At 44.6% G+C, this 22,910-nt stretch overlaps 1 protein-coding gene across 2 annotated transcripts in view; it reads left to right on the forward strand.

The window, feature by feature from the left end:
• The first annotated feature begins 2,125 nt into the window (after positions 1-2,125).
• nrp1a (neuropilin 1a) overlaps positions 2,126-22,910 on the forward strand; it is a 51,426-nt gene continuing 30,641 nt past the window's right edge. The window contains exons 1-4 of one of the 2 annotated variants that reach the window (XM_019871869.1): positions 2,126-2,634; positions 3,644-4,091; positions 4,795-4,969; positions 19,984-20,165. In XM_019871869.1, the coding sequence (XP_019727428.1) occupies positions 4,025-4,091; positions 4,795-4,969; positions 19,984-20,165 (424 nt within the window). In that variant the 5' untranslated portion in view covers positions 2,126-2,634; positions 3,644-4,024. The remainder of the gene's footprint in view (positions 2,635-3,643; positions 4,092-4,794; positions 4,970-19,983; positions 20,166-22,910) is intronic. The other variant, XM_019871870.1, reaches the window with a different exon arrangement.

The following is a 22,910-nucleotide window of genomic DNA, read 5'->3' on the forward strand; positions in this document are numbered from 1 at the left end:
CACCCGGCTCTACAAAAGATTATTGGGGCAATATAAGAAAGAGCAAATCCTTTAAATGGTTCTTTTATTGTTCCTCTCCAATCAAGCCCTCATTGCAGATGACACAGGCAGGCACCCTTGTGAAATGACTCTCCACATTGTTCCTGTTATCCCGAGGACACCAAAGCCGAGTTCACTTTGCCTATGATAGAGATGCCCGCCGTCGCCAATTTAACATTTGCATTATCAGTAAGAAAGAGAATGACTAGAGTTGGGATGGGAGTGAAGCTCTTGCTCTCGAGGACAAAAATATCCATAATATTCTTCAACGATGGTCTTATCTTGCGTCACTGTGCTGCTTAAACTTTTCGACAAGGGTCATACCAAAGGGGCGTGCTGTCAAGTTGCACGTTATTTCGAATTTGCAATTCTACTGCCTTAACAAAGATAGCGATGTTCCCTTTGACTGCTTCTAGCGACTTATGTTTCTCTGTTTTGCATTAACAATCAACATGCCATTGAGGGACAGTGACAATATTTGGGCCCTAATTGAAAAACGTTCCCCGGTAGGGTCACCAAAGACTGTACTGTTATCTGCTTTGGATCCAAGGCGGTGGCTTGTATTACATCTGAAACGCTTTACTCAATCGAAAGGCCTGCGTGAGTCGGATATCACAGCCATTTTTTTTCAACTTCAAAGAAAACGTACGCATGAATTATGGCCGCTGAAACTCGTGGTGCCATTTTGAGCCTGATTAAAATGCATACAGGATGCTGTGCTGAAAGTCTGACAACAACCTTTATTCCACTTTAATGCGCTGGTCTGGAAACCAGCTGTGCCGTCAGTCTTTGAGGTGCACTGCTCACCGCCACCACCACTACCTAACGCCCCCTATAGGGCACAAGGCTCATAACTGCTCAGCCCAGCACCTGGAAACGCTCACTTTAGTTATTGGAGTCAGTGCAACTTGAAGCCAGGTTTTTCAATTAGATTAGACCTCTAGCCACAGGGAGAGGGAATTAAGAATTATAGAATGCATCTATCGTGTCCTGATGACAGCGTTGCCAAATTTCCACTTTTATAACCCTTTCTAATTAACATCTAACTTTGCAATTTAATGTCATCGGTTTGTGTCATTTCTTATATTCTCAAATCAAGTACAGTGAAAAAAATGGTGTGTTAAATATTATTTCAACAAGTGGTTGCACGAAATGAAATCATCATTTTAATACATATAGAGTGTACATCTACTTAAAAATGTATGTCAAACCAGAAGATTCTATTGTGCCCATTTCATCATGCCTCGTTTTAAACACACTACTCAGCTCTTTGTAACTTTCAGATTAATAGTGTTGACGCATACATAACGTCAGTGGTGGCAAAACTACTCACACTCTGACTGGTAAACTCAAGACTGCTAAATTCAATTGCTTTACTTAAACTGAATAAAGTACTTCAGTCGAGAGGTAAAAGTCAAAATGATTTTTTTTACCCTCACTTAATACCTGCTGGCTCAATGGGAACAAAAGCTGCACACAGAATAATTTTCCGCGTTTCGTCTGACACAAAACAACCCATTTGATGTCAATCATTCTGGGAGCTAACAACATCAAACAATAGTTTTCAATAATGGATGATGGGGAATATCTTGCTTCTCTCCATCTGTTGCATCAGTGTCTGACTGTTTTCCTGGTTCGCGTTCCTCTGTCATCTCCCCACCACCTTCCTTATAATGACCCCAAACAAGACCTCAACCACGATTGACGAGACGTACAGTAATCCCTCCATTGACGTCTTTTACATCTGTGAAAAAAAGAGTGACTCTAATTCCCATTTCGCCGAAGTAAAAAATAGATGTGGTGTTTAAAAAAAAAAGTCGTCCGAAAACATTAAATAAGCCTATACTCAAGTGAAGAACCATCAGAAATATCTACTCAACTACAGTAATGGAGTATTTGTACTTGGCAAGCAAGAAATTGGCTTCAAACGCGCCCTTCCAACTCCTTGGGGTCAGCGCATGAAGTTCAATAAATGCATATCGGCTCAAAGAGAAAAGACAGCTGTGTGAACTCACGCACCCACTTGCGCGCTCGCGCGCGCCGACGACCACGCGCACCCGCGTGCTCATCCTTGGTAAAAAGGGGCGTGTGGGGCTGGCAGCCACTCAAACCTTTGGCGTTTTCCATCAGAGCAACCGCAGCAGTGGCGCGCGTACGATACGCGGACCGGGGGAAGAAACTTGCGCAATTGTCTCGCTGTGGATTTATCTGTCGCTTTACGTTATTTAAATCCATCGTCTCGACCTAGTGGAACACTTTTTGGCTTCGCCGTGCTGGGTTGAGACAAGACGAGGGACACCCGAGCGAGTGAGCGGCGAAAAGCAGCCCGGGAAGCGCGTCTGCATGCGGGGAAGGCGGCGAGGAGTCTTCGGGCATCGCCTGCGCGTCTTTACGCGGCGGGGAATTCGCCACGATTGTGGTTGTCCCTCGGTTTAAAAAAAAAATCGATATAATCATCATCAAAAAAGGAAGTTAGGGTGTATTAACTTATCTTGATTTGTTTGGAAGACCACTTCGCGTTTTTCGTAGAGACATTCGAGGCAGCCTGTCGGATCGCAGCTTGGAAAGTGCACTGATGCACGCACCTCCACACAGGTGAATATGGCTTTTTTTCTTTTTTTTTAACCGAAAGAATGTTTAGATTTAGTGATTTTGCAAGCACTTGAATGATGTGAAATGGTGTTATTGATATGAACCACTCACTGACTGCTAACTTTCCTCATTGTCTTATTCATCAAACCAGCCCAAGAGCATATTACAAAATTAAGATAACATATGCTGAGTTGCGGTTTGACGGAGGATTGTAGCACATTCTCAATAGTGTAGGTATATGATGAATACAAGCCGTCTTTGTTCCGATTTGTGCGGCGTGACCTTATAAAAGCAGCCTGGAGTAAAACACCAGGACAATTCCGCCACTATCATTTTTATGCTTGAATTGATTGCCCCTGAATTTCAGAGTGCTTTTTTTGTGTCAGTGTTGTGGGGCAAGCTACCATCGCCTCATCTCGATATCAGCGGAGCGTGCAAAATGTCAAGCACAGAAAATAGAAAAACTGTTTTATTCGAGTTTCCGTGCAGAAACGGACATTGCAACAAGCGCCGATTGGCGTCTCGCTGACTTTTCGGAGTACAACGAGGTACATACTGAGAGAAGTCTCAATGTAAGCTGTTGAACAAAATAGAACAGAAGCGACGTTCTCATTTTAATATCTACTTCGTCATGGAACTATTCCTTGAATATTCCTGCAGGAAGTGCTTTTGCGAGAGGGCATCTTTCATTAATGTCTTGCTCCTCTGTGTCAGAGAAGACAGAAGGGTGATGAGAGGGTGGCAAAAGAGAGAAAGAGAAAGGGGGGAGGCATTCCAATTCATGGACGACTGCAGCTCCGCTTTTACGCATAAAAGAGGTGCACGGCTCGTGCAACACGCTGGCTGTTTGTGAGCTGGCCAAACCTCCATTAATGAAGCAGTCCTTTTGTCCAATGAGCGCGCACCATTGAGAGTTTAACAGCTTCCGAGTTGTCGAAAGCGAGCAACTTGGGCGCTACACTTTCCAACCTGCGTGCTCGCACCTGCTGAAACGTGTTTCTCCTCTCCGCAGTGGAAGATTGCTTCCGGCCAACTCCTCGTTTGCCTGAAATCAGAAACAAAAAGGACGCAAAGTGGTACTGGATCGTTTCCTTTCAGTGCGCTCATTGGCACCGGTGGCGAGGATATGGCCAACTCCGGCCTGCACAGAAGAGCGCAGTCGGCTGATGCGAGAGGGAAGAGGAGCTGAATGACAGGATGCCAGCGACCTGAAGACCACACTCAGCAGCTTCACTACAAGTGACTCGTTCTGTTTTTGTTTTTATTCAAGTTTTTTGTTTGTTTTTACTACTGCCGAAATAAGACAGGACCACTTGGCCAGCCGTAAGGCTTTGGAGGAGTTCACCTGGGATTTTTTTTTTGCTCATTTTATTTCGGGGCTGACAAAACGAGGATGCATTGTGGATTAGTCTTTGTCTTGTTGATGGGATTCCTCTTGGTGGCCAAGGCTTTCAAAAACGGTAAGTGACAACTGATAGCTATTGATGAAAAATCCTTTTATGTACTCTGTAGAGCAGCTCATCCCAATCTACATATTTTTTTTGAAAGATTAGCTCCCCGATCCACTGGTAGACTCTCAGAAGCACCTTTAACCTTTGACAAAAGTCACCTTTTGTAGGATTGAATTTGTCTTTATTTATATTAGATTTATTCAAACATTATGCCTCATTTGCAATCAGTTACACGTTTAAAACAATATTTTTAGATGAGTCATAATTCAATATAAGACTTTGTCAATCTTGTTTTGAAATATCTTTGGGTTCAGCATTTATTTTTTTTGCAATTTCCTCTTTACTAAACCTCCAATTTTTTTGAGCATCACTTTTGCTTATTACACTTAAAAAATTGATTTTTTTCTTCCATTAAAACCAAACTGCACACTAAGAAAAATTGTCTCCTATCAGTTCCTGAGCACTAAATTTAATAATTTGTTCGATGAGGACACTTTAGAAAAAGTTTCAACCTTGCATTTTGCATGACGTCAGCTTCCTGTATGCCACATGAAATGGCTCACTTTCTTTCAAGTCCATCTTTACGTGATGATTTAATAGTTTCGCTTGCAGACTAAACATGTCTCAATTTCGATACTGTGTGTGATCAATCAGTGACCTGTTTGTGTGTGCGAGAACCTGTTTCAAATCGTGGTGGTTTCACGTTTTGCAGACAAATGTGGAGGCAACATCCGAATCTCAAATGCCAACTACCTCACCTCTCCCGGGTACCCCATGTCTTACACCTCCTCTCAGCGCTGTACGTGGGTGATCTCGGCCCCCGGCCCCCACCAGCGGATCCTCATCAACTTCAATCCACATTTTGACCTGGAGGATCGGGAATGCAAGTATGTACCCAGCCAACTGCTCCTAACCTCTAGGAATAGTCACACGCTCTTTGGAGCTAATGTCTGGTGTCAATCTATATTGCATGTAATCAATAAGAGTGACTAGAATGCATTCTAATCCCTGCTATGGCAACAAATAATCTGGGATGAGAAGTAAACAATCCACAAACCAAATGTTTTATTGCACAAAATGGTAGATGAGGAATTATTGAAGTTTGGGATCACCCCACCCCCCCAAAAAAAAATCATGAGTGGAACTTTTGGTCAAAGATTGACTTGAGGCCCTTTATGTGGAAGCGTCCCCATTCTCCCGATCACCCTTTTTACATATTGCACGTGAAACTGCGCCATCTAGCGATCGATGCGACCCCAATCTTGCACTACATACAGGAGGTCTCAACCAGCTCCGCGTTTGTGCAATGTCTTCACTTCCTGTCGTTGTGGCATGGAGCAGTCACATGGTTTTGGGCTGATAAAAGTTTTGTCATTGCACGAGGGAATTTTTGCAGCTTTGACTCAGAGCGTGACGTCTTGAATAAATATCTGTTTCTTTCATGTCCTCTGAGGTTGGAGGTTCCACTGATTTGTTTGCAAAAATCCGTCATTTTCGGCACTGAAATTAGAAAAAAAAAATTACCAGAGGAGGTTGGCTTCATATTCCTATAGGCCTCTGTCAAATTTAAGATAAATAAATGAATGTCAGAGTGATAGTTTGAGCAGATGAAACCGGAGACAGACACTAATGTGATGAGTCGATGTCATTGTGGGTGCCCGAAGGTGCGCCTTAGCTGGGCAGACTGCCTTGCTCTGATTGCCTGTCTCTGCGTGTGTGTGTGTGTGTGTGTGTGTGTGTGTGTGTGTGTGTGTGTGTGTGTGTGTGTGTGTGTGGTTCGGTACGTGTGTCGGAGCCTCTGCCCCGCTTTGTCTCAGCTGTTTGTTTACGCTGCAGGGCTCAAGAGAGTAGAGGGCTTTGCTGGATCCTGTTACTGTATCCCCACTCCACCCAAAACCTGGACCCAGTCTCCCTTTGTCCCTCCCTAAAACACTCCTGTGTCTTTTTGCAGGTTTCTTTTTTAATTTTTTTAAAATCATTATTATTCTAATCCAGGATTTTTGTCCCAATGTAACCTGTTTGTACCATTGCCTTCATTAATGGTTTGGTGTACGTAAAGACTGGATGCTCCCTGGTTCTTCTTTTGGGTCAGATTTCGCTACTGGCGAGAGTGAGCAAGGAAGCGACAAGAGGAGTGGGGGATGCCTGCAACAATGATCACGCTAATCAAATTAGCCAGGAATGAATTTCCTGTGTCTCAACACAGACAGGGGGGGAAAAAAAAGAATGTAGTCTGTAATGGCTCAAGGAAGCCATTTTTTTCAGGATGACAAGAGGTGGGATTTTCACTGCAGTTGGCCATCACTGAATCATTAGGGATTGAGCCTCTCTTTTTTTTTACTTCCAGTCACTGATTGTTGAAGGTTGAGTGCTAGATAGTTGGGTGTTGAGAGTTATTTTTATGAATGATCATTTAGAGTTGCACCTTACAAATACTGTACAGCACGTCAAAATGCGACCCGTGAAACCTCTGAAATCGAACGTCCTTACCATTTGGCATTTGCTGACATTTGGCGACAAAAATATGCCCGTGAAGTCACATCGAGTCTGAACCGCCGCAGTGCAAGTGCAATAGTGCATGGGCTTTTTCAAAATGTTATTGACGCTGTTATTATAATAAAAGGATTTGACGAATAGGACTCCGTGAGGATGTTTAGAAAAAAAAAAAAGACTGAAGTAAATTGGTCCTCAAACAATATCCGTGTACATGTTTGAGCCTGGAACAGATGAATTCAATTCAAATTCTATTTCCTATGAGAAAAATGAATTCTATACCCGATTGAATCAGAAGTCTGAGAGGTTCCGCTGTAAATACAAATATCAAATTTGACGCCTCATGTGAACCATGCAGAGATTGCACGGGAAAGCTGGGCTGTCCTGACCTCAAAATGTTTCTATCTTTAACCAGATGCCATGATGTTTCATTATTAATGGTTTTATAATGGAGCTGTTTCCGTGGGTCTTGAGTTGTGCTGCACATTACTTTCCAGCTTGGGTGGTGGTCTCACTTTAGTGTCAGCCATCCTTTGGTATTTCTTCCTTTGGTTATTCACATCTGGGTGGGCTGTTTTGGGCAATACTGTCAAGTTGGTTGCATTTTTTTTAACTCCATTTTGCGACTCCATTCACCAAAATCAGCCCTTACAAAATGGACACTGATGAGACACAGAATGGCCTTATCTGATTGACTGGCAGAGTGGGTGGAGGCGGAGGAGCCAAGGGGTGGGCGGCGGGTGCGGGTTGGGTGCTACAGTGCACGGTTCAGTGCACAGCCTTTTCAATCTAATTAGTGGGCAAATGGAACACACATGCACCACATGTTCCCCAACATGGCCGTTATCAGCAAACCAAACAAGAAGCACTAAAAGTGGTGCTGGTAAAATGGAAAAAAAAAAAAAAGAGTGGAGTCTGAATGCACTGGTGTTGTTGTACGTGCACGATATCCTTGTCGGGTTTGTTTGGGGAAGTGCACGGGCCTGTATCCTGAGAGGAGGAGGAGAAGGAGGAAACCACTTCATCACAAAGATAAGGCGACTAAGTGAGCCCTGCGATTCTGAATGCAGAACGTGTTTACCTTTCACGCACTGTTGTAGACTTTCACAGAGTGGAGTTGAAGGGGGCCGACCCTCGTAGGTAATGAAGTTTGAGCCGGAGGCACAGCCTGTGTGGGGACAAATATTTGAAGTGAATTCGCTTTTAAAATCAGTCCAATGCGTATGCTTCACTCAAATGGAAAAACAAAACAAAGAAAAGGGATGATTAACCCCGCACTCGTCTGTACTTGGTGATATAAACGTTGTGAGGCCTATCTGGCTTTTTCAGCCGTGCATCTGAGGAGAAAAAAAAAACTTTTTTGCTCAAATATGCTCTGAAGAGCATTTGATCTAAACATGAAAATAGACGGCGGTTGTTGTCCTTTAAACGCTCTTTTTCCGTTTGAAAGTCTGCTAATGTGTAACCGAGGCAAAACCTTCAATCGTCCATCTGTAGCTGCAGGCTGTTCTCGCCATCTCACCTCCCCCCCACCCCCCTCCTGCTGACTCATGGAGGAGAAGGAGCTTTCAATACATATGATCCTGACGGTCATGATGAATCATTGATAACATCACATTTGCTGACCATTCCGAAAAATATGTCTTGCAAAAATCAATCGAAGTCAGGAAGTCTATGTTGCAGCATATGTTTTAGCATGGCTGGGAAGTGGGGACTTGGACTTTTCTGGATTACGTGGAAACGAATTCCAAAAGAACTGTGGATGCAGTTGACAAAGGGGTTGGGGGCCGGGGGACGAGATATATGGCAGAGGGGTACTAGGCAAGCCAAGTTATTTCAAGAATGCCTTCTCAAGCAACCTTTTGTGCAGCCGAAAGAACGAAAGCATCCCGCCTTAGCACGGTTCAAAAGTCTGCAGCAGCCCCCCTGCCTTCAGGTGACCGTAACTCAAAGCTTAGAAAGCGCTTCTTTCTTCTCATGAATTGTAGTCTTCCTTTTTTTCTCTGCCCCCGCCTCCCTCCGGCCGCCCGACCCACTCAGATCTCCTGCCGTGTAGCTCCCGTCAAGCTGCTCGGCCTGCTGGGAAGGCAAACATTCTCTGCTGTGCACCTTTCTCCATCAGACAACGTGGCCCTTCCTGGTATTCCCAACTAGGTTTGGACTCCACAGCTCAGGAAAGAGGCAAGGCGGGGTATTACCGGACCCCGGATCTATTGTTAGCTCTTCCTTTGCCATTTGAAATCCCGCTGACAAAGAGCGCCACCTGTTACTGGGAAGCGCGAGTAGAGGACAGAAGGGACTTTGGGGTGATCTCCTCTCTGAATCCTATTTGCCCGTCCGCCTGAAAGGAAATTCAATGATCAAGAAAGGTGGACCTGCACAACTGTAACTTTCTATGAAAGTCTGAAAGTTCCTCCCTCTTCAACATCTAAACTCCCCTACTCCCACCGCAATCCCACCAGAGAGGGGCAGTAGACTCTGCGGTCGTTTATCAACTGTTGTCATGGTGGCCCAGGTGGATTAAGAAAAAAAAAAATGGCTCCGTTGTCCTGAAACTGAGGAGTACCTGAGGATTTTGCTATGGGACTGTTCCTACTTGAGATTTTGCTGTTGGAAAAAGCCAGCGGATAACATATGGGTGATGGCAACCGCTTCTGGCCGCTCATTGGTTGAGTGATTTCTTGTCATTAATTTCAATGAATATTGTTTTCTATTAAAGAAAAACAAAAAAACAACAATTCTATTAGCCACGAAAGAATCATTTGGGGCCAATATATGAAACGATGGACATTCTGACCAAACGTGGTGGAACTGTCTTCTCTCTGAATTCAGTTGTCATCTTTTATTCGCTTCAGAGAGAATGGCATCCATGCTGCGGGAGTCCAAAGTGGAGCTGCAATCGAGAAAAAAAAAAAAAAACTGTGTGTTGGGTGGCAACGGTTCTCTTAATGACCACCTTTCACAAAAGTGCCCCAAATTATGCACCTGGTATTTTGCACAGCAAAAGAGCACTGCAGTCGATGACAATGGAAATGAAATTGCATCTGAAATTACACTGACGCGCCACCCCGTCGGCACAAAGAGCAATCGACTTTGAACATTTCTTGTTTGCCCTTGCCAACAATTATTGCAAACTGTCAACATGGTGAAACGTCATCTTGTGCGCCGTCCTCGTGACTTCTTGCAAAAATACGGCAGTTGACAAAGCAGGTGAAGCATTGAAGGCAAATGAAAGCCGTCGCGCTTAGAAATGTGAAGTGCTCACCTTCTCAATTAACCAGAGGCAAGAGAAGAGTCCGGCATACAGAAACACAGCTGACCTTCACTCTCATTACTCTCTTTCTTCATCACGTTGAAACATAAAAGGTTACTCCCTGGCTAATGAGCAGGATTAAAGCAAGCCCCTGCACATGTGCGATAGAAAGCGTGCAGCAGTACGAATGACCGTGGGTGTTTTTTTTTTTTTTTTTTTTTTTTTTTTAAATCTGCCGGTGAAGTGTTTCACCTTGGTTCAGACTTGGAAGGGCAACCTGATTGAAAAGCTTTCTGGCTGTGGCATCTGCCATCCTCCCCGCTGCTCTGTCACCACTTTGATTCATGCACAACCGGACCGACCACAAGCGGGAGGTGAGCCACTCTACCTCGCAGCGGGAGGGCGGTGCACTTCACAGCAGAAGAGTATAGCAAAAGGAGGGGTGGGGGGTAGGTGGTGAAAGGAAAGGACCAGCGGCAGTGGTCATAAATAACTTGGAGTCTGTGTCTATGATTGGAGCTCACGATGTTGTGTCGCAGCACATGTTTGCGATGGATGGAATGTTGCTCAGATGTCAGCACGCTGTTGATTTTTTTTTTTTTTTTTCCTTTTCATCTCGCAAGACTTCTTTCCAAGTCCAAACCGTTCCTGGCCTCCTAACATGGAAGTCTCTCTCTTTCTGGAAAACGAAAAACTGCTCTCTAAATGGCTTCGACATGTTTCTACATAAAGAACTGTGACTCGAAAATCATGTCTAAATATTGTATTTTGTATTACAATGAAGACATTTTTTTGATTAACAGTCCAGTGTGAAGTCAGCTGGGATAGGCTCCAGATCTCCACAACCCCGAACAGGATAAGCGGTGAAGAAAACGGATGAAAAAAAACAAAACAGTTTTATTTTTATTCCTCCTTCCTTATCTGCTCTGAAAACAATGGTATTGAATTTACACAATTTTATTTGGTCAAGTAGAGCAAAGTAAATTCATCTCGATTTTTTTCAGTAGTTGTATTGTCTCCTTTCCAGTGTCTCTGGATCCAGATGATTTTATTTCGTGATGAGTGTGTTACTCGATACCTGGTGGCTGAATTTAGATCCTTTTTTTCGCTTGAGGAGTTTGAGATCAAGAAAGTTCAAGTTCTTCTATAGACAGCGTGTACGGGCTTGTCTGAATTGTTTTGCCCTCTAATCTAGCTGTATTTGCGTCTCGTGATTTTGATTGATGCATGGCTGCTGCAAAGTCTCCTGTTTGTTGCCGTGTGCTTAAACAGATCCACACAGGTCACAGTAAAGGGCTCTCAACAACTCCAGGATGCTTTATTCAAAGAATGAAGTCGATCCCATGAGGGCCTCTGAGTGAAACAGAGTTTGTTTGCAGTGGGCAAGAATTGTTAGGAAGGAAGTTGCGCCAGAAAGCCCCAGATCCCCAGGGTCATTTTTCGGTGACGGTGATTTCACACAGCGGGCTTCAAGTTGCTGGTGGTTGTCCACCACTCAAGGTGGCGTGACGCGGCCACAGGACAAGCAGACAGTGATTGATGGGGCGCTCGCCTGCTGCGCTTTGATTGAGTTGGAGCCACTTACAATCTCTCACTTTGTTTGCTCTTTGCGTGATCTCGCCTCACTTAAGTGGCTCTTTCTTTTTCATCACCGCCGTCTTTTGTCGGACAGCAGTAATTGTCAGGAGGGGAGGGGGCGAGACAGGAAACGCATCTGAGAAACATTTCGCCGCATTGTCTCCATAGGGGACTGAGAGTTTGTACTTTCTCACTCAACCATGCTAACAAAAAGAAAAAAACTAAACAGGTAATTCATCTGTTTTAAATTGTTCAAATACATTTCCCAGGGTTCTTTTTTTTTTCAATTCAAAGCCGCTGTAGCTGCTGATTGTACCGACTGTGTACATCGAGGACAATACCATACAAGACTTTTTTCTCAGAGTACAAACACAGTCTACTCGCACAGAAAGTCGTTTTCCTTCTAACAGAGCCAAACCCACCCACAACGCGACTCTTTTTTTCCTCCTCCCTGCCCATTGTGACAGCCGAGCGCGATTGGAACAGCACCCGACGGCTTTTACCTCGGGTTGACCTCAGTTTCAACTCGCCTCCTCCCCACCCTCGCCTCCTCTCTCGCATCTCCGGCCCACTTTGAATGTCGTCCGGCTCCTTGCGGCTCATTACCGCCCGGCGTCGCTCGCTTGTACAAGCATAAAGTCTCAGATGGTTGATCTGATGCGCAGATCGTTTACTTTTTCCTCATCTTCTGTGATTTCTGTTGCAGGGCAGATTAGCGGGTTCATTTAAGTTGAGTACTGTATCTCCGATGCTTCCTTTTTCCAAGCGTGCACTCTAGCTGCTGTGTATCCTAAATCCCTAGCGAATGTGGAGGGCCACGTTTGTTTAATTTTTATTTTATTTTTTTTATGATAATCTTGCATCGTTCCTCATGCAAATGATCTCATTAAAATGTGATCATCACACCGGCGTAAATACTCATGTAACCGTGTGACAAGACGAAGGCAAGAGGGACGAAACCTGTTTAACAAGAGACGTAGAGCACATAATTGCCTCTCTGTGCCGCTTGGCGCCCTTCTTTTGCCCTGTTGGTTTTACCCTTGACCTCTCATCGCCGCCGTAACGGCGGGTCATCTGGGTCACGTCGCCGACCCCTGAGGAGAACTTTCTCTTTGCTCACCTCTGCCTGCTCCTCTCTCCTTTGCAATCAGAGATCCTTTCAAATGTCAAGGTGGGACAAATGGGAGCTATTCCCGTCTGTAATGGGCTGCAGAAATGAGGGGCTTCTCTCTCTCGCTCTCTCGCTCTCACTCTCTCTTTTTTTTGCGCAAACATTTGCCAAAGTATACTTTCAAATTTTGATTTAACGGTCCACGAGTGATGCAATTTATTTCCCAAAGCACACTTTCAACAGCAAAATGGATTAAAAATGTGTACATTTTAGTCTAGCTTTGTTGCATTGATGGCTGCTGCAAAGTCTCCTGTTTGTTGCCGTGTGCTTAAACAGATCCACACAGGTCACAGTAAAGGGCTCTCAACAACTCCAGGATGCTTTATTCAAAGAATGAAGTCGATCCCATGAGGGCCTCTGAGTGAAACAGAGTTTGTTTGCAGTGGGCAAGAATTGTTAGGAAGGAAGTTGCGCCAGAAAGCCCCAGATCCCCAGGGTCATTTTTCGGTGACGGTGATTTCACACAGCGGGCTTCAAGTTGCTGGTGGTTGTCCACCACTCAAGGTGGCGTGACGCGGCCACAGGACAAGCAGACAGTGATTGATGGGGCGCTCGCCTGCTGCGCTTTGATTGAGTTGGAGCCACTTACAATCTCTCACTTTGTTTGCTCTTTGCGTGATCTCGCCTCACTTAAGTGGCTCTTTCTTTTTCATCAACTTCAGCATTGATTTGGTGGGCAGATTACCGTGTGGGCACACAGCAGTGCTTCTTCCCCTGTAATGGGCAAGAAATCCTAAATATATATATATTTGTTGATATGACTCTTATATTTGCATCTCAGTAGCCGTACCTGATGTTGACCGTTGAGGAGCATATTTTGTCCCAAGGGACGTTATATTCCAGCTCAAGGAAATAGAGTGGAATTGTACCGACTGTGTACATCGAGGACAATACCATACAAGACTTTTTTCTCAGAGTACAAACACAGTCTACTCGCACAGAAAGTCGTTTTCCTTCTAACAGAGCCAAACCCACCCACAACGCGACTCTTTTTTTCCTCCTCCCTGCCCATTGTGACAGCCGAGCGCGATTGGAACAGCACCCGACGGCTTTTACCTCGGGTTGACCTCAGTTTCAACTCGCCTCCTCCCCACCCTCGCCTCCTCTCTCGCATCTCCGGCCCACTTTGAATGTCGTCCGGCTCCTTGCGGCTCATTACCGCCCGGCGTCGCTCGCTTGTACAAGCATAAAGTCTCAGATGGTTGATCTGATGCGCAGATCGTTTACTTTTTCCTCATCTTCTGTGATTTCTGTTGCAGGGCAGATTAGCGGGTTCATTTAAGTTGAGTACTGTATCTCCGATGCTTCCTTTTTCCAAGCGTGCACTAGCTGCTGTATGTATCCTAAATCCCTAGCGAATGTGGAGGGCCACGTTTGTTTAATTTTTATTTTATTTTTTTTATGATAATCTTGCATCGTTCCTCATGCAAATGATCTCATTAAAATGTGATCATCACACCGGCGTAAATACTCATGTAACCGTGTGACAAGACGAAGGCAAGAGGGACGAAACCTGTTTAACAAGAGACGTAGAGCACATAATTGCCTCTCTGTGCCGCTTGGCGCCCTTCTTTTGCCCTGTTGGTTTTACCCTTGCCCTCTCATCGCCGCCGTAACGGCGGATCATCTGGGTCACGTCGCCGACCCCTGAGGAGAACTTTCTCTTTGCTCACCTCTGCCTGCTCCTCTCTCCTTTGCAATCAGAGATCCTTTCAAATGTCAAGGTGGGACAAATGGGAGCTATTCCCGTCTGTAATGGGCTGCAGAAATGAGGGGCTTCTCTCTCTCGCTCTCTCGCTCTCACTCTCTCTTTTTTTTGCGCAAACATTTGCCAAAGTATACTTTCAAATTTTGATTTAACGGTCCACGAGTGATGCAATTTATTTCCCAAAGCACACTTTCAACAGCAAAATGGATTAAAAATGTGTACATTTTAGTCTAGCTTTGTTGCATTGAATTTGATGTTCTTAAATTTGTGACAACAGAAAACAAAACTTGATGAAAAACATCACAATTCTGACTATACTTGTTATAGACCTCACAAGAGCACATGCTTTTAATCCACGGCGGGTAGAATAGTGAGAGTCCACAACCCACTTCCATTGTTAACCCACACCAAGGCGAGAAAAATATAAAAAGCACCTTTGAAGCAAACAAACTTCCCTCCTCAGAATGGCCTCATATATTTTAATGACGTATTATTCTGCATATTGTATTCGAAGGGCATAGATGTCATAATGGAGTCTTAATAGCCCGATTCATTAATGTGATTGTTGTTGTCTACAGATCACATGGCATTGTCATTTGGAAAACAAATAGATGGTGCCTGGCCACTTGCATCAGTGGTAATGATAATTGCTGTTTAGGAATTTGCGAAGGTCGCAAAAGCAGAAACACTGGCAGCCAAAAATGTGTCCCAGGCGAGTGCGGCCATATTGGGGGTGTCAAATCCAAAGAGGACCTCTCGATGACGGCTGCATCTGCGCTTTTGAGGGCTGAGAATTTGATCCTTTCTTATCTTTCCAACCATCCCTGTGGCAATGGAATGGTGAGAGACGCAATCACGCCCTTCTTCCCTCGCTGACAAGTAACCACTTCTGAAAATACACCAGCTCTGATTGGAGGGTGTTTGAACTTGCTGTGTTGCTTTCCACATCCGAATACTTCAGCATTGATTTGGTGGGCAGATTACCGTGTGGGCACACAGCAGTGCTTCTTCCCCTGTATTGGGCAAGAAATCCTAAATATATTTATTTGTTGATATGACTCTTATATTTGCATATCAGTAGCCGTACTTGATGTTGACTGTTGAGGAACATATTTTGTCCCAGGGGACGTTATATTCCAGCTCAAGGAAATAGAGTGGAGGTCAATTTTCGGATGAAGGGGAACGAATGTCATATGTGAAACAGATTTACATGGAGGGGAAAGTTCAGAAGAAAGAGCATTTTCTTTGAGCCAGGATCAAAACATGGAAAAAGCACCTCACCGCGATCATCTTGTACAGCCGTTAATGATGTTGTGACTGTGCCCCCAGTGACAGCTTGTAAGAATGTGGGCCCAACTTTCCTGACAGCTGACAAAAGCTAATTTTCCTTTTTAAGTCCACCGGGGCCTCCCAGACCTGCAAATCAGTTGCCGGGGCTCTTTCCCCCCTCAGCCTTACCCTGAGATGTTTGAACACGTTGTAGGTGACATGTTTTCATACAGCAGCCTTTATTGTCGGACAGCTGCAGGGAGAGAAATGTCAGAGACGTGGCGCTTGCTCTTCAACGCAGCTGCGATTTGACTTGGTAGGATGTTTGAGCTTTTTCAGGCTGATGAAGAAATCTCGCCTGTTTTCAGAAGCCTCCAAATGTTGCCTTCAAAAAAGCACATCAAGTCAGCATTTATAGCCAACCTGTCGACCGACTATTTCCATGGGAAAACCGCAGGCAAAATAAATGTTCGATTGTCAGGCTGAGAGGCTTGTTGCCTCCTTTTCGGCTTTGCGAGAAGCTACTAATGTTCTTGTCCAGTGCTAGCCAATTGCTTTCGCTGCGTGCCTGGAGAAAGACGCCAGGCTAATACATTTGAGTCGGTGAAGCGAAGGTTGTGCAGAATTACTTTCAACCCCTTTCCCCTCCGAACACCCCCTCTTTTTTCATTTTAATTTCCCCATTGGATTGACAAACCATTTTCACGATTAGCACTGTGAGTCCGTGTATGCGCGTGTGTGTGCCTGTGTGTGTGTGCAGCTCCAGAGCAGACAAGACAAATAAATAGGTGCAATGTTCCCCGGTAATTATATTGTCGTGAGGCATAAGAACAACATTCAACGCTGTGATATGACGCTACATGACACCACAAAGGCCCTGAGAGGCAGAATCCAACTTGAACTTGACAGCTTCGGGCATTAATGACAAGCTAACCCTGAAACTGAGGGGCCTTTGGGGACTTCAAACCAGGCTGTGTTTCCTTTACGATTATAGATAAGAGACTGATACATGACCTCTGTCATTTCTAAAGAGATTTACATGGAGGGGAAAGTTCAGAAGAAAGAGCATTTTCTTTGAGCCAGGATCAAAACATGGAAAAAGCACCTCACCGCGATCATCTTGTACAGCCGTTAATGATGTTGTGACTGTGCCCCCAGTGACAGCTTGTAAGAATGTGGGCCCAACTTTCCTGACAGCTGACAAAAGCTAATTTTCCTTTTTAAGTCCACCGGGGCCTCCCAGACCTGCAAATCAGTTGCCGGGGCTCTTTCCCCCCTCAGCCTTACCCTGAGATGTTTGAACACGTTGTAGGTGACATGTTTTCATACAGCAGCCTTTATTGTCGGACAGCTGCAGGGAGAGAAATGTCAGAGACGTGGCGCTTGCTCTTCAACGCAGCTGCGATTTGACTTGGTAGGATGTTTGAGCTTTTTCAGGCTGATGAAGAAATCTCGCCTGTTTTCAGAAGCCTCCAAATGTTGCCTTCAAAAAAGCACATCAAGTCAGCATTTATAGCCAACCTGTCGACCGACTATTTCCATGGGAAAACCGCAGGCAAAATAAATGTTCGATTGTCAGGCTGAGAGGCTTGTTGCCTCCTTTTCGGCTTTGCGAGAAGCTACTAATGTTCTTGTCCAGTGCTAGCCAATTGCTTTCGCTGCGTGCCTGGAGAAAGACGCCAGGCTAATACATTTGAGTCGGTGAAGCGAAGGTTGTGCAGAATTACTTTCAACCCCTTTCCCCTCCGAACACCCCCTCTTTTTTCATTTTAATTTCCCCATTGGATTGACAAACCATTTTCACGATTAGCACTGTGAGTCCGTGTATGCGCGTGTGTGTGCCTGTGTGTGTGTGCAGCTCCAGAGCAGACAAGACAAATAAATAGGTGCAATGTTCCCCGGTAATTATATTGTCGTGAGGCATAAGAACAACATTCAACGCTGTGATATGACGCTACATGACACCACAAAGGCCCTGAGAGGCAGAATCCAACTTGAACTTGACAGCTTCGGGCATTAATGACAAGCTAACCCTGAAACTGAGGGGCCTTTGGGGACTTCAAACCAGGCTGTGTTTCCTTTACGATGATAGATAAGAGACTGATACATGACCTCTGTCATTTCTAAAGACTCTTAAATTTTGAAATCAACCCTCACAGGTGTAATCGGCACGAGAATAGACGGGAGAGGCTTTTCAGAGGTGTTAAACTGCCCCACCAAGCAATTTTACTATAATGCCTTCCAGATGATAAGAGTCTAAATGGATTTGCATTAGCACAGAGAGTGTGGAGTCACTGATGCAGAACTACTGGAGCTCTGGCTGACACTCCACTCATCAAGGACCAATAAAGGCATTTCGTTGTCTCTTTTTGGCATGACGCACACACAGTGGAGCAAGCATGACCCCAAATTTTTTTTTAAAATCTATTCTCGCTCGATGCCCATTGTGTCGCTTTTGTCCCAGGGCCATCTGAACTGGTGATGAAACAGGATGCGGCAGCCTAAAAATGCAATAAACATCTTTTCCTGGAGGTGTGACGAGCTAATTTGGATGGTGAAAAGAGAGACTTTTCAAACAGGCTAAATCCAAACATTTTCATGGTTATGTCTCCATTCATGTCCAAGCGTGTGGCATAAAAGTATGCAATGCATCTCAGCCTGGATCTTTTCTCCATTGATGAAGCATGGCAAAGAATAATCGGTTCAAAAGATTTGGGGTTTTGATTTTTCCAGCAAACCAGCAAAACTGAAATGAACTCGTCGCACCTGCATCTGAGAAAGTAACAAGCATCATTCACCAAAAAAAAAAAAAAACAACTTGTTTAGTTTCGGGGATTCTTAAAAGGGAAATTCCCTCACCTTTTAACCACGGAACTGGGAGAATAACATTGTAAACACCACGTGAGCCGAGCAATCTTTTTATTGCGTTGCACTTGATAACAACCTGAAAAAAAAAGTCGTTCTGCTTGTAGTTGCGCGAGCGAAGCCGTTTCCACAGCTGGTGGGAAACAAAGAGCAGGAAACAGGAAAAAAAAAATTGGGCAAGAAATCCTAAATATATTTATTTGTTGATATGACTCTTATATTTGCATATCAGTAGCCGTACTTGATGTTGACTGTTGAGGAACATATTTTGTCCCAGGGGACGTTATATTCCAGCTCAAGGAAATAGAGTGGAGCTTTTTGAAAAAGAAAATCGATCTCCTGCCTTGTAAGTTGTAAATCACCCCAAGAGAGTCACAAACAAGTGGGGAATTGCTATGCATGTTGAAAGCTTTACGTCGGCTCTTTTTTCGTTGTTTATGTGGATGGAATTTCAAGCACTGCCTTCCAATTGTACAATCTACAGTTTCTGGAAATAGCTGCAATATTTCTGATCAGGACCGTGAAACGACAGAGTGGAACCCGATCACCCCTAACGTGACAAAACAAGTAACTGAATTTGCGAATCTTAACAACTCCATTTGTGAAAAGGGGGACAACAAAGGGTGCATATGGGGACAAGTCTGTTCCCACTTGAGGGAATTATCCCACCCCGAACTAAATCTTTTTTTTTTCTTAAAGCAGACCCTTTCATTTCAGGACATTTGGAATCAAGGCACGTTGTTTTGACAGTAGTTTGTTCGTCAAGCAAAAGAAAAGAAGTCCCTGTGCCCAGAAGCGGCGTATTTTGTAAGAAGACGGAAAGGGCGAGAACGTTTCCACACACCTGCCATTCAGTATATGCCTTCATGACTGCCAAGTAATTCTCCAATAAAAAAAAAAAATGTGCAGCATCCATCGATCCATCTTCTCTACCGCTTGACTTCACTTGGGTCTTGGGTATACTTGAGCCTCTCTCAAATGACTATTAAATAAATATTTCCCAGGCAAGAATAATAACAAGCATGCACATTAACAACCGCAGGCTGTTTGGCCCACCTTGGATGATCTGGGTCGACGTTTGCATAACTTATATCGTGTGTGTGTGTGTGTGTGTGTGTGTGCTGACTTTTGCATAACTTATATCGTGTGTGTGTGTGCGTGTCCCTGTGTTCATCACGTCTCCTTTTCCCAGAGTCCGATTTCAAAGCTTATCTGCTTCTAAATCCAGTTCTGACTCAATTAGTCTGCCGTTTCCCCTCTGGTGCTGGAGATCTAAATTCCATCGGCATGTAATTTTCGCGTGTGCGTGTATAATAGATTTTGCACCTGCTCCTCAGGTTCACCGCACAGGGAAGACAATACATCAGCGGTGTTTGTGTGGGTGTGTAGCATATAATGAAAGGATATTATGATAATATAGACACCTCCTCAGCCTCATTAGTGTGCATTTGCAAAAAAAAAAAAAACTAAACAAAAAAAAAAATCAATGTAAATGTTCACCCTAAACTTTTCCAGTGTGTCCTGTCGCTCATAGTTGACAGCGCCTCTCTTATCTTTCACTCAGGTACGATTACGTGGAAGTGCGAGACGGCGTGGACGAAAGTGGTCAGTTGGTGGGCAAGTACTGTGGCAAGATCGCCCCCTCTCCCGTCGTCTCCTCGGGACACCAGCTCTTCATCAAGTTTGTTTCCGACTACGAGACCCATGGAGCAGGTTTCTCCATACGATATGAGATCTACAAGACAGGTTGGCAGGAGCAACAGAGAGTATCACAACCTTGCATGTCACATTTTTTTTATCATTTTAGGCAAAATTGAAAGGATCTGGTGAAGGAGATTGTTCAGAAAAAAAAATCACGGTTCCACAGATGAAGAGAAACTTGTAATTAGAGAAGCTTCAAAATATTTATCGGTTGGAGCGCCGTAGGATCTCTGAGTTTCTCTTTCTAATTTCATGCTTTGTTTGTGATGCAGCGAGGCAGCAAAGCATCGAAATGACATGTTTGCAATATGGCGTGCAATATGCCGCATTCCAAACCAATGATTCACAGACCCATGTGTTCCACAATGGCTGTGCTATTTATCCGATGTGAAATATTACAGATGGGCTAAGGGCATTATTTCATTTGTCTGAACTTCAGCGTTTTGTTTTTATTTTCTCGGCAAAGGAGCCCTTACCAATTATTTGAACCATTTTCAAGATAGATCTCTTCAATTATTTTTGTGGTCACGACAGGGGCTGGAGTCTATCTCAATTGACTTTGGGCAAAAAGGCGGCCTCCGCCCTGCAGCGGTTGCCAGTCAATTGCAGGGCGGTTGCGAATGGGGCATTAAGTGGGAATCGATCCCATGCCAGCTGTAGCAAAGTCACATTTCACGCTACCAGTGGCTCTATTTTAGGAAGCAAAGTTAAAAAAAAAATGCACTGAAATAGTGACAGATACCCAGATGCAACATGGGGGGGGGGGGGGGGCTGCTGCTCCTCTGTTTTAAAGAGGGAGGAGATTTGAAACACATCTGCAAGTGACTACCATGCACAGTCCACTTGGATTAATTAACCGGAGCACAAGTTTATGTGACAGCCCCCACTGACCTCAAAGACATGATGAACGTTTGGCAAGATCCCCATCTTCATTTCAATCTTGACGTGTGTGTGTGTGTGTGTGTGTGTGTGCGCGTGTGTGTGCGTGTGCGTGTGCGTGTGCGTGTGCGTGTGTGCGTGCATATTTGTGTGTCGCCACCACAGCAACGCAGCTGGTGGAGTGTAGGTCCATTTACAAGATCAAAGTGACACTCCACCCCACCAAATGGAAGCTCATCCGCGCACACACAGCCTGATCCCCCCTTGATAGACCAGTAAAATCCGCAACATTCTTCCGTTGATTAGCGTGGTATTTTCCAGACCCATCTATCATCATAGATTTGAATTTGAAGTGTATAAGGGGCCTGGTGGTGACGGTGATGTAACAACAGAACACGTACTTAGGGAGTTGAGGACACATGAGGACTATTCCATCAATGAGTCTCCACAGCGAGAGCCAGATGAACAATTCCAGAGGGGAATTGCACTGACAAATAATTTTTGAAGAGAAGATAACACTTTCCATCACTCACTGGGCGGCACCAACTGCTGGATCTGTTGGGCCTGCCCCAGATAGTTGACCAAAACCCTCATTATGCTATGAATAGACTCCATGTTTTGACTACTGCGGTGCAGGGGAGCCAAGAATGAGGCCCCGAGATCAATTAAGTGTGCGGTTCCTTTGACGGAGACAGAGAGCCAAGCAGAGCGAGGGATACAAAGCTAGCTGATTAGGACGTCTTATCAACAAGCGGAGCATTAGCTGGGAAAACATTGTGTTGGCAAACACATGTAACGTTAATGATGATGCACAGATGATCTGATAATGAAGGAATTGCCAACTTATGCGTGCCAAGAAAGTCGCATACAAAGAATGCAGGGCGTTTATTACAATGATTAAAGGCCCGTGATCACGCAATGTCAAGCCCCGGGACTGGCACCGCCTTTGGTCACGCTTTTAACGCAGCCAAAGAGTGAAGCTAAACATACCCTCAAAGAAAAATATGTAAACACACTTCACTTGAGGATCACGTGCCAAGCTATACAGAAATGTTTACATGAGCTGCTGTAGCCCAACTATAGTCTATGTAAATACATGTTCACAAATACCTCAAGTATACAAACACCGGCACACCTGGCCTTCATCACGGGGAGGCTGTCGAGTGTCGAAATTGGAAGAAAGCAGGTTGTTTCGCAGTGCTCTCTGGTCGGTTCCTCGTCCGCCTCTCATCCAATCCAACCACCTTAATTAGCACGGGCTATTTAGTTTATAGCCTGTAAATTGGCAGGCACACTCCACTGGAAACAGAAAGGAAGTGCCACATGGTAGAGGAAGTTAAATAATCTTCGTCTGACAAACAGAAATGAAGGTGAGCTGATTAGATTTGTGTTTCCTGATGGAATCTGCAGTAAGTAATAGACTTGCGAGAAATTAAGAGGATGGATAATGGCAGGACCGGAAAGCTGTTTCCAAGTCATTATTATTCAACAATGTCGTGCGATTTGAGGGGAAGTGTCGTTGAAAACATTTCTTTGCAATAAAATTGTCTTTGTGTCTCCACTAGTTTAAACACGGGATTCTGATTCATATTCTGTTTGCTGAATAAGAGTGAGAGAAATCAGAAAAATTAATCTCAGGGTGCGGCCATTTTGCTAGTCGCTGTCGACTGAAAATGATTTCACCTGGCTCAGGTAATGACCGTCACGGCCCACCTGTTTTCTGGGTTTGGTCATGTGATGTTTGTGAGCTGACCTCTTAAATGCGTTACTTGACTTTCCCTTAGGGCGGTTGCGAATGGGGCATTAAGTGGGAATCGATCCCATGCCAGCTGTAGCAAAGTCACATTTCACGCTACCAGTGGCTCTATTTTAGGAAGCAAAGGTAAAAAAAAAATGCACTGAAATAGTGAC

The sequence above is a fragment of the Hippocampus comes genome, unplaced genomic scaffold, assembly GCF_001891065.2.
Source record: "Hippocampus comes isolate QL1 unplaced genomic scaffold, H_comes_QL1_v1.1 scaffold487, whole genome shotgun sequence".
NCBI classification, from domain to species: Eukaryota; Metazoa; Chordata; class Actinopteri; order Syngnathiformes; family Syngnathidae; genus Hippocampus; species Hippocampus comes.